Below are 12566 nucleotides of genomic sequence, written 5' to 3' on the forward strand. Positions count from 1 at the left end.
CTTTGCTCCAGTTTTCCTTTTAGATTTTTAGCCGCCCACTTCATCAGGCTTCGCTTTCAGCCTTCACCTCATTTTTCATCAACGGTCACTTGGATTCTATCTCTGACCTCCATTTCAGCCGTCCCTCATTTTTTTTAAAGCTGAAGTCTTGCTACTGCAGGTGCTATTTTCTGATGGGTTTCAGCAGCAAACTTGAGTAGCGGCCCCTCTCCCTCCGAAATCTCCAAGCTTTTGCCCAGCCGTGATTCCCTCCTATGGTTTCTTTCTTGCTCTCCAGATTTCCCTCTTCTCAACCCTCAGCCCGTAACCCTAGCTGTCATAAGACTCTTCCTTTTTGCCGCAGCTTTTTCCCAGATTTCCAGCCGTCATCCAAACTTTTTCGCCGTTCCTTTTTCGTTTCAGCCCTTACTTTTAGCCGCCCACTCTCGTGCTTTGCTTCTTCGTTCTCTGTTTCTGCCTTCCCTCTCTCAATCTCACTTCCCTCTCAGCCAGAAAACTCTCGCTCACCCTCAGCTCTCTCCTGTCCTGCCCGTAGGTTTCTTTCCCTTAATCAGCCGCCCCCTCACTCTTTCTGTATGCCCCCCTCTAAAGCTGTGTTTTCTGTTCTATTTATACCAAGCTAGCAACCCTAAAACCCTCATCTATCCTCTCCAAAAATTGCAGCTAAAGGGGCTGCCCAATTCTCTGTTTGCAAGCTGCGACAATACGCAGCTTGCATGCTGCGTATCTCTTTTTTTTTTTTTTTGAAAGAAAAGAAAATAATTAAACTAAATTGTCAATAAGATTAAGTAAAGTAAAAAAAAACAACAATTTAAGCAAAACGTTTTTCTTTTTCCATCATTTTCTCTTTTCTAAATGAACCAAACAATCAATAAACAAAAATAAAATATAAATTAAGTAAAATTGACTAAAAATAGATAAATAAAACAAAATTGCTATTTTTCTTTTTTTTTCTTTTTCTTTTTTTCAAGAAATTCTATGCTAAAACTTAAAAATAAAAATAAAACTAGAAACTAAAAACTAAAAAACGAACACGACAAATAAAAAACTAAAAATAAAAAGTAAATGAAATTACTCCAAAAATTTGGTGTCTACAGTTTGCCCCTCTCTGTCTGAGTTTTGGAAAAATTTGAGACAAAGAAGTAGACACCAAATACTTACCTGCGTTATTCGGCTGCGAATTACTCAAACGATGGGGACTGACCCCTGACAGGAAATTTTAAAATCGGGACTGACCCGAGACAGAAATTTAAACGGGATTGACCCGAACAGGAATTTAGACGGGACTGACCCAAACAGAAATTTAAACGGGACTGACCCGAACAAGAATTTAAACGGGACTGACCCGAACAGAAATTAAACGGGACTGACCCGAACAGAAATTTAAAACAGGACTGACCCGAACAATAATTTAAACGGGACTGACCCGAACAGAAATTTAAAATGAGACTGACCCGAACAGTAATTTAAACGGGACTGACCCGAACAGAATTTAAACAGGACTGACCCGAACAGAAATGTAAATGGGATAGACCCACGGGGTAGACCCGGACGGAAATGTAAATGGAGTGCTCACTGGTGGGACTGACCCATGTTCAGTGGTAAATGAAAATGAAGTGCTCACTAGTGGGACTGACCCACGGCTAGCGGCAATACAAAAGGAAATGCTCATTAGTGGGACTGACCCATGGCTAGCGGCAGAACAAAAGGAAATGCTCACTAGTGGGACTGATCCGAATAAAATTTAAAATCATGGGACGCATGCTAGTGGGACTGACCCACGGCTAGCGGCGGGGAAAATGAAATGCACACTAGTGGGACTGACCCACGGCTAGCGGCAATGAAAATGAAATGCACACTGGCGGGACTAACCTCACGCTCCAGTGGCTGTGAAAATGAAATGTCTTGACAATCGGACAGTGGAATCAAACCCGAGTCTGCCGTGATGAACTTGATTTGATTTTTTGATTTTTGATTTTTGATTTTTCGATTTTTTCGATTTTTTTGATTTTTGATTTTTCTCTTTTTCTGATCTTTTGAGAGAATCTTTTCAAAATTTGCCCCAGTATGATGAATTGGTCAGTGGGATTAAACCCGAGCCTGCCTCAGTTGCACAGAATTCAAGCCCAATCGGGATGTTGGCGGCATAAAGTCCAGGCCCAACGTGATGTTTGGAATGTTGGCGGCACAAAGTCCAGGCCCAACGTGATGTTTGGAATGTTGGCGGCACTAAATCCAGGCCCAACTTGATGTTTGGAATGTTGGCGGAACAAAGTCTAGACCCAACGTGATGTTTGTGGAGTTGGCGGCACAAAATCCAGGCCCAACGTGATCTTTGGAATGTTGGCGGCATGAAAACCAGGCCCAACCTGATAATTGGAATGTTGGTGGCACAAATTCCAGGCCCAACGTGATGTTGTGAATGTTGACGGCACTAAATCCAGGCCCAACGTGAACTTTGTGAAGTTGGCAGCACCAAGTCCAGGCCCAACTTGATATTTGGAATGTTGGCGGCACGAAATCCAGGCCCAACTTGATATTTGGAATGTTGGCGGCACAAAGTTCAGGTCCAACATGATTTTTGTGAAGTTGGCGGCACGAAATCCAGGCCCAACTTGATATTGTGAACAAGAAATTGAATTTGATTTGTCAAGAAACAAGCAATTAAATTTGATTTTCCAAGAAACAAGAATTTGAACTTGATTTTTGACTTTTGAATTTTTTTTTGAATTTTTCTGATTTTTCGAGAGAATCTTTTTCAAAATAATTTGCCCTAGTGTAGGGCCCTTTTCCTTTCTTTCTTCTCTTTTTCCGGCATCGGTCTTCCACATCACCAAATGCTCTTTCGTCGATTTCAACTATGAATACCTGCACAGGGGGCTTACCAAAATATGACATGCACTCAAATTTCCATGAAAAGAGCAGCGTGATTGATTTGAAAAATGCATTATTTGATTCTTTGAACGAAATCCTCAATTGGACTACAAAAATATTTGCCCCTGTGTGGGTTTATTCTCACGAATTCTCATAACAAAAAATTGCCCCAGTATGGGCCATTTAATTGCAAAAACTTGTTTGGATGACTTTCCATTTGTTTAAACACTATAAGAACTATGTTTCCTAAAAGAAAATTTCATGATGAATTTCTTGAAATAATACCAAATTACAGAAGATTTCTTCCTCACTTTTAGCATCTGTGCTTTGGGTAACGGGTCACCACTTCTTGTTGGCTCATCTTTCAAGACCAATCAAGTGACTTTATTTCTGATTTTGAGATGGCCAAGGAAAATGAGAGGTCAAGATTTGTCTGGTTTTTTGTGCCCAAATTGTATGTAATCCCTTCAATACCACATCTTAGTGAAAGCAAAAAGTTTGTCACCCATATTTCTTAAGAAAACTTAGTCAACACATAGGTTTTGTATGCTTGCAACAGAGGGGTAGAAACGATAGCTAAACATGCGAAAACTGGTTATACCCCCATGATCACAAATGATTGATGGATTTCTTATGAGCATAATACTCACTTTGGGTTGTCATGAAGGAATAAGTCAACGATGGACTTTGTTAGCTTGTAATGTGGCTTGAAAACGATAGCTAAAGAATAAAACTTTCAAGAACATAGCACCGAAGATCGCATTTTCTCAAAATTGCCCCTATTTTGAACTTAAAGATCCCAGACTTTGTTTGCATTTTTCTCATCACTCATCAGGGACTTCAACGTCGAATTTTTCTGCATTTTCTTGCATTTACTTTTCTTGCTTTGCTTTTTGCCTCTTTTCCCTTTCCCTCAACTTGGTAGGTTTTCACATGGTGAGTAGCGTCAACCCCATACCCAAGCAATTCAGAAATACAGCTAAAATTTTCCGACATCAGAAATTTTCTTGTCAGGGCCGTTGTAAAGAACAGAAGTCAGGACTTTCAGCTTTTGTAATGGGGTCTGGTGGGGTGTTTAGAAAAGTTAAGGCTTGAAGCCAAATTTCAAGAGTGGTTTAAGTAATCTGAGATCGCATTGTTGTGCCAACCCTATTTTAGGGCTAAATCGGAATTTGCCTCAGTTTATGCTTAATTGAGACTTTTTCACTTTCATTTTCTTTCTTCTTTTGACTTTTCGGCATTTTGCCATTCTTTGAAACTTTCACAAAATTTGCCCCAATTTATTTTTGAACTGAGGTTCTCTTTTCTTCTTTTGCTTTTGATTTTGTGGCTTTTCACTTTTCACTTCTTGAAACTTTCCTTTTCAACTCAAACTTGCCCCAGTGTGGGGTTTGCGATTCTCAGGGGTTGCCAAATGAAGTATTTTATTCTGAAGGCTCAAAAGGGAAACTAGGGATAGAACGTTTGATTGGAAAAGAAGAGGGCCTGACTTTTATTCCATTCCTTACAATAACTCTGAAAGGAAACTTTCATTAATGGGAAATTTCTGGCATGTATCTGAATTAATTGACTGAGGAAGACCCTTGTTCATCCATATTTGTGAAATATAGGCGGTCCGTGTGGACAAATCTCTTCATTTTCTTCTTTTTTTTTTCAAAATTGGAACCCAAGTGGAATCAAATTTTCCCAATTTGCGGTTCCCTTTCCCCTTTTCTTTTTCCTTTTTTTCAAAATTCCCCAATCTCTTTCCCCAATGTGGGGTGCGATCATATGTGCACTTGAAAAGAACTTACAAATTTTTTTTTGCTCAAATGAGGATGCAAGGGATAAATGGTGTTTAGGTTGTAGAAACGATGGCCAAAGTATCATTCTTACGCCTCATGACAACCAAGTAAACGAATTGCTTATTGAGAATCCATTCCCTTTTGAAAATCTTCCCAATGTAGGGTAGTGATCATTAAGGCTCTTATTTGAAGCGAAATTATTCTTTCAAAGGCTCAAATGGGAGAGCAAATGATAAAATGTGTATAGGTAGAGAAAAGAATGCTCGAAGTATCATTCCAAATTTTTAAAACAAACAAGAATAATGCACATTTTTGCTTTCACTTAGATGTGAGTTGAATATAATTAGACACAGCGGACATTTTCAAGCCAAGGTTGCCCCAATTTGCCATTTATCAATCAATGTGACTGATTTTATTTTGGGGTTAAATGAAGGAGAAAAGGTATCTCTTTGGGCCTTTCGAGTGACCATTCACCTCTTTTTCTGAGCATTCTTATTGTATGGCTCGGATCACCAAGTGTACATGAGGATTTTAGAAAGTATACACTTGTGAAATTCAGGCTAGAGATTGAAAAAAACCTCAATTTGGTCTTATTTTTCAAAATTCATCATGAACTCTCCAATGAGTAAGAATAAAGAATGAAATGTTCATAAATATACACAAAACAATAATTGTCCAAAAAATTTTATTGCTGAAAAAATTTGAAACAAAATTTCCCGTTCAATTATAATACAAATGAGAAGAGAGAAACTTGTAAAGAGCTCCACATATATACACTTTTTGTCTCCTTTTCTTTTGGAACAAAATGTATTAACAAATCAAATATACAAAATTTTCCTTTGGAAAACAATTACAACATCTCTCAGAGGCTTTAGCGTAGAGCTTCCAGATAAATCATTTATGTTTTCATTGTAGGATCTGCCCAAGAATCAAATAACACTTGCAGTTTTGACACTTTATTAGGTCGGAAGTGCCATCCGATATAGAAAAATATTTCCCTTTTATTGAAGTGTTTTTTATGAATGCAGGGGAGGGGGGAAAACAAAAGAAAAACACCCTGAGTTAGTAAGAAAAAATATAAAATCGGTATGCATGTCCTATGGGGGGGACCCTTTTTGTGCCAAAGGTAGGCCTAGCATGAAAATGCAATCCTCTAGGGTAGGCACTATACCATACTTGACGGATCTGATCAACTCATTGAGTGAAAAATAATTTTGAAGAATTTGGTCAATTGGAGAGACGAAAGACATTTGTCAAAATAAGGACAATGTCCGAATGGATTGATCACTTTTGATCGATACAAGAATTGGCAAAAACGCACGGGTTTGACCTTGACAAACTTCCTATCGAAGAGATTGGAATTCGTTGACAAATTTTCTCAGTAAAGCACGGGTCAAAAACCCCAACTGATCAAATGGCTGGATGCAATGGATGGTTTTCTCAAAATCGACTAGGTTTCTCAATTTGAAATTCGACACTGAAACCCTGATTGGTCAAATGGGTTTGAATGAAATTGACCATTTATTTAAAATCGACCGGATTACCCTAAAAAGGGAAACGGGTCAAATGAATTGAGTGACATTTGATAACTTACTCAAAATTGACCGGATCATCCTAAAAAAGGAACTTGGTCAAACGAATTGAATGAAATCGAGAATTTATTCAAAGTTGACCAGATCGCCCTAAAAGGGTAAATTTGACAAATGAATCGGACGAAATTGATGATTTATTGAAAATCGACAAAATTGCCCTAACTATTTTTTTTTAAATAAAAGGGGAAAACCCCCGATCATTTATTTATTGTAAAGGATAAAACCAAGAAGGTGGAAAAAATCCCAACCTTCAATACATGCCGGAGAACCAGGATTACTATTCCTACACAGTAAATCTGCGAATGTATGGATAACCTATTGCATCCAAATTAATCAGCGACCGAACTCTACTTGGAAGCTGCTGAAAAGATTGGAAAGTAACATATGGACTCTCCCGAGATAACGCTGCTAAGCTGTCTGCCACGGCATTCGCCTCACGATGAATATGTGTAATGGACCCCTTCACCTTGCCCAGTAACAAGCGAATTTGACCTAAGACGCTACACAACGGCCACTTACCAACAGATTGACTCTGAACCAACCTTACCAACACTAAGGAATCCACCTCTACCAAAATATCTGACAACCCTGTTCCCATACACCACTGCAGCCCAGTAAACAATGCTAAGCCCTCCGCATATACCACCTCATATTCCCCGAATTCCTTATAACAAGCACCAAGCATCTTCCCTTCAGAATCACGTATCACCCCACCACCTTTAGCCAACCCATTGATCACACTTGCATCTGTGTTAAGTTTGAACGACCCTCGAGGCGGCTTCATCCATGATATAGCCTTCAGACAGAAAGATTTAGCTGGTTTGATCCGGAAGTAACGTGCAAAATACGTATCCATATCTCCCTCCAACTGCACTCTGTTTAGCATACATGCCGCCCCCTTAGCAACCAACCACCCATTGGCGTTGAAAATAACTTTGGAATAGACAGGGTGAATATTTCCAAACCGAGCATCTTTTCTACTACGCCATAGAAATCATAACACTACTACCGGTATTACACACCGAACATGATCCAATCGGCCATTGCTAGAAGATTGAAACCACACCACTAGCAGTGAAGAAACACATGAGAATGAACGCCACGGAATTCCGCAAGCCAGAAACAAATGCTGCCAAACAGCACTTGCTAACCTGCCATGTAAAAAAATATGATTCAAAGATTCCACCGCATTACCACAGCAATCACATTTGGAAACCATGGCCATTCCTCTAGACCGGAGCTTGTCGTCCAGAGGGAGGAAATCAGACAAAACCCTCCAAGCTAAGTACGACATTTTTAATGGGAGCAACGGACACCAAACTCCACGGCAAACCAAAGACATGTTACGTCGCTGTCGAACTAGTTCCCAGGCTGACGACACAGAAAATGTACCATCAGCGGAAGGAGCCCAAATTAACTCGTCCTTAAGTTTCGGATCAACAAGTGTTTGGGAAATAATATTAACAATAGATCGAGGAAGGACCTGGAGGAGACGATCAGTATTCCACCCCGTAGAGGTATAAAACTCAGCTACCAAAAAGTGAGGAGGCGCACCAGTAACCTGTCTGCTAAGAGGTTCATTGAAAAGCCATCGATCATACCACAAATCGATGAATCCTTCACCAAGCCGCCAACGAATATTATCCTCAGTGATAGCCCAAACCAAACAGACCCTCTTCCATGTTGCCGACCCCACAGCAGCCGAAACCAAACATGGATGCTGCTCGCCAATGTACTTACGGTGCATAAATCTGGCCCAAAGAGAGCTCTTTTGACGTATTGTCCACCATAATTTCATTGCAAAAGCCCTCTCTAAATCCAATAGAGATCGAAACCCCAACCCCCCTTCTTCAACTGGAAAGCATACTTTTTCCCAAGAGAACCAATGAATTCTCCTACCATCCTTGCCATCCCACAAAAAAGCGTTAAACAGTTTGCCCAATCTAAGAAAGATGCCCTTAGGCGGTTTAGTAACCTGCAAGAGGTAAAGAGGCATTGAACTCAACACATGACGAATCAAGATGAGTTTCCCCCCAGCAGACAGAAACCGGGAACTCCAATGATGAAGCTTCGCTCTCACGGAGGCAATTACTCCATCAAATAAGACACTTTTACTACGACCAAGAGAAAGTGGAACTCCCAAATATTTGACAGGCCAAGGCTGCCCTTGAAATCCCGTAACTTGCTGAATTAATTGGATAACCTCCGAAGGGAGCTTCGACGAACACAGAAAACGACTCTTGGAGAGATTAATTTTTTGGCCAGAAAGAGTTTGATATTCCTGTAGAAAGGACGACACAGCCACTCAGTCGATGCCCGGGTGAAGATAATCACGTCATCGGCAAACGCAAGAAACGGGACCAGCCCTCCCTTAGACAAAAATCTAAACGCTGGAGTGCTAGTAAACAGCCGCTGAAGACCCCTTCCAAGAAATTCCGAGACAAAAAGGAAAAGAGTGGACGATAACGGATCCCCCTGACGAACCCCTCTAGTCGACTTGAAAAAGCCGGTGAGTTCCCCATTAACCAGGACAGAAAACTAGACGTTGGATATTAACCGAAAAATCAGATCCACTACACCTTCTTTAAAACCAAATTCTCGAAGCATATATAATAAAAACCCCCAGTCCACCCTGTCGTATGCCTTCTCCATATCCAACTTCAAGATTACGTTAGGGTGACGCAGTTTCCTGTCCAAATCCAGAATTAATTCCTGAGCTAGCAAAACATTATCTTGTATTCCCCTGCCCGGGATAAAGCCAGTCTGAAACTCTAAAATCAACCTAGGAAGGAGCTGGTTGATACGGGTGGACAAAATCTTAGAAATGATCTTTGCACTAACATTAGCTAAACTTATTGGTCGGAAATCTTTCCACTCACATGCACCTTCCCTCTTGGGAAGTAAAATGATCATCGTACTGGAAAATCCGCGGGGCATTGTGGCACCAGCAAAAAAATCCTGCACCCCGTCCATGAAGTCATCTCTTATACACTCCCAACAACTTTGATAAAAACCCCCTCCAAACCCATCAGGCCCCGCAGCACTCTGAGGGTCCATTGAGCACACCACCGTATAAACTTCATCCACCGATGGAGATTTCAGCAGCATGTCATTCTCCTCTTGTGTAAGCTTAGGCAGCTCAAGTGACGGTCTGCTCCCAGAACAAACATCGCGGTCTGCTGTGAACAAAGAGGAGAAAAAATCAGTCGCTGACAGCTTAATATCCTCGATACTATCAAACCAACTGTCCCCGGTGCCCCTAATCCATGCAATAAAATTAGAGCTGCGTTTCTGCTTAACCGTTGCATGGAAAAAAGAGGTATTCGGGTCGCCCTCTTTGATCCATTTGATCGCTGCCTTTTGTCTCCAGAATTCACATTCTAACGCTAGCTCCCGAGAATGAATTGCCCGTGCCTCATGTACTGCCGACCTAGACAACATGTCCCTATTTTGATCATGCAACAATTCCTTGGCCAATAGGTTATCCGCAGCCACTTTGACCCGTTGAGAGACATTCCCAAAAACATCCACATTCCATCCAGCTAAAACTCTCTTAACCACCTTCAATTTATTAAAAAATTTCTGCATTCCAATTCCAGCAACAGGCTGAGCCCAAGCAGACCGTACTGTTTGTTGAAAAGTAGGATGACTCCGCCAAACATTAAGAAATCGAAAGGAAGACCGCCGCGTTGTCATACTTCCTCCCTTAACCAGCAACGGACAATGGTCAGACCGCCCTCTCTGAAGATGAGCAACTCGAGTCAACTCAATAGAAGACAGCCAAACAGTATTAACGACCTCTCGATCAAGCCGCTGCCACATACGCCCATTTGTCCATGTGTAGGCAGACCTATCAAACTGAACTGGAAATAGTCCACTCCGATTTAATGCAGAATTAAATTCTTCCAAATCACGAATATTCAGGGCTGAACCTCCAATCCTTTCCTCCGCAGAAGAAATAACGTTGTAATCCCCTACGGCCATCCATGGAAGCGTAACAGACGTTGAAAATTGCTCCAGAGCCTCCCATAACTGTCGCCTACCAATTCTATTACACCTCGCGTAAACAGTCGAAATAAAAATGGAAGAACCAGAGGGGAAAGACACATGTATATGGACCACCTGATCCGCAGCTTCTACAAAAGAATATCGCGCATCTGAACTCCAGAATATCCAAATTTTGTTATGCACGAAGGACTGGACAAAATCAAAACCCAAGAACAGCTGCACACTCTCCAAATGGGAGATATTAGCTAATGGTTCCAAGAGAATCAGTAAACGAATATCGTTTGATCTACAAGTGCAACGAATATGCCGCAACGACTCCTTATTCGCAGCACCACGAATGTTCCACACTATAAACTTAATCGGATCTAACATTATGAGACCGAAGGTTATAAGGAGCAGATGAAGTCTTACCTTCTCGTTTCCTGGTCTGCCTACCACGAGTCTTGTGACCTTGGACCAAATTTTGCAGCAATTGAGTGTCGGTATCATCCAGAGGTGCTCCAGGGACAACCGGGTCACCGCATAACTTAGATGCTGTGATTCTGCTGGCCGGCCGATCCCCAAAATTTTTTAACTCAACCAAAGAAATACTTTTCACCCCTAACTGACCTTCAGAGTTATAGCACACTAGACGAGCATGACCTTCATGCCGTCGAGGAGAGAGTGAACAAGCCCGCTCATGCTGCAGCATTGAAGGCACAGACTTAGTCAACAAAATATCATCTCGGCCGAAAGAAGAGATTGTGTCCGACGGTACAGAGATATCATTCTGTGTATCTGCAGCACCCCCCCGATATGAATCAGGGAGAACGGGATCATGAGCATGAACATTAGCCTGAGTAGGGCTACCCCTAATAGGGTTAGACGATGATGATGGAATAACAGCAATAGAGACATCTGCAGCGGGATTACTGTTTTCCCGCACTTGTACCCTTGGGACTATCACAACCCCCGAGTCCACCACAGGAAGAGATTCATCAACAGCCGGTCCTCCCTTTGGTTGAAAAACTTGTCTGACTTGAGTCGAAGCTGATGGTCTAGCACGTCGCACAGGCCGCAATTCCGGATGTTTCTGATGACAGGTACTTTCAACATGACCAATTGACGAGCAAAAAATGCAATACGAAGGATATTCTTCATACTCAATTTTCTGCCAAAAACCCCACTGGTCATCCCCGATCCAAATCCTGGATCTTGGAGAATGCAATACATCGACTTCCAACAATATACGCGCTACAGACGGACGCTTCAGCGAAGCCGTAGCTTCATCCACTTTTAATGGGCGGCCAAGTAAGTTACCCAGCTTAAGCAGAAATTGCTTTTCAAAAAACGGCAATGGAAGACCTGGGAAATTGACCCAAACTGGCGCGATGGACGACTCTGCTCCCGGTTTAAAATCGATTGTCCATTTCGACAGGGACATATGAAATTTGCCAATGTACCAAGACTTGCGACACCAGAGTCTGGTGTAATCCTCCTCCACGGAAGGCTGTAAATGAATATGCTTGGAATCTAATAACCCTATCGGACACTCACCCCTCAGCCCCAAAGAAACGATAAATTTGCGAATAATCTCCATGGAAGGGCGACCAACTGCAAACCTGCCAACCAGTGCATTAGAATAAGGTGCTGCTATCTGTATCATATCTTGACGGGAAATCACCAACGAAGGCTCCCCCTTGTAAGTAATGAGATGGCCAATGCCAGAGGACGAAGAAGACGGGGATTGAGAAAGAATGGAGGCAAACGTCTTCACAGGACGAGCAAGAAGCGGCGCCTCCCCATGCTGGGGAGCCGCCATGAAACCCTACTAAACTTGCAAAGCCCGAAAATGGTGAGGAAGCCCGATTATAGAGAGAAAGCTCGATTATAGAGAGAAAGCCCGATTATTGTCGTTCTCGATTTTGCCCTAACTAATCAAATGAATTGAATGAAATTGGTGATTTATTCAAAAATTGACTAGATTGCCCTAAAAATGAGTGAATTAGCCAAATGAAATGAAAATTTATTCAAAAATCGTCCGGATGACCCTAAAAATGAGTGAATTGGCCAAATGGAATGAAAATTTATTCAAAAATCGACTGGATGACCATAAAAAGGGTAAATTGGTCAAATGAATTGATGATTTATTCAAAAATCGACCGGATGACCCTAAAAAGGGTAAATTGGTCAAATGAATTGATGATTTATTCAAAAATCGAACGGATGACCCTAAAAAGGGTAAATTAGTCAAATGAATTGATGATTTATTCAAAAATGGATCGGATGACCCTAAAAAGGGTAAATTGATAAAATAGACTGAATGAAA

At 41.5% G+C, this 12566-nt stretch overlaps 1 protein-coding gene across 1 annotated transcript; it reads right to left on the reverse strand.

The window, feature by feature from the left end:
• Positions 1-6533: 6533 nt before the first annotated feature.
• LOC140010623 (uncharacterized) lies at positions 6534-12059 on the reverse strand. The gene is made up of 4 exons (XM_072057928.1): positions 10670-12059; positions 8882-10623; positions 7402-8531; positions 6534-7230 (listed from the first exon to the last, which is right to left on the reverse strand). Exons 1-4 carry the CDS (start codon positions 12057-12059, stop codon positions 6534-6536), a joined length of 4959 nt encoding a protein of 1652 aa, XP_071914029.1.
• Between the last annotated feature and the right edge of the window lie 507 nt (positions 12060-12566).

This window comes from Coffea arabica, chromosome 7c (assembly GCF_036785885.1).
Source record: "Coffea arabica cultivar ET-39 chromosome 7c, Coffea Arabica ET-39 HiFi, whole genome shotgun sequence".
NCBI classification, from domain to species: Eukaryota; Viridiplantae; Streptophyta; class Magnoliopsida; order Gentianales; family Rubiaceae; genus Coffea; species Coffea arabica.

Excerpts from the sequence above, each read along its gene's own strand:
- LOC140010623 (XM_072057928.1), bottom strand. The coding sequence starts at position 12,059 with ATGGCGGCTCCCCAGCATGGGGAGGCGCCGCTTCTTGCTCGTCCTGTG. Across the intron at positions 10,624-10,669 it reads GCAGACCAGGAAACGAGAAG|ATCCGATTAAGTTTATAGTG; the intron begins GTAAGACTTCAT and ends TCATAATGTTAG. Across the intron at positions 8,532-8,881 it reads TGGAGAAGGCATACGACAGG|GAATATCAAACTCTTTCTGG; the intron begins GTGGACTGGGGG and ends TCCTTTCTACAG.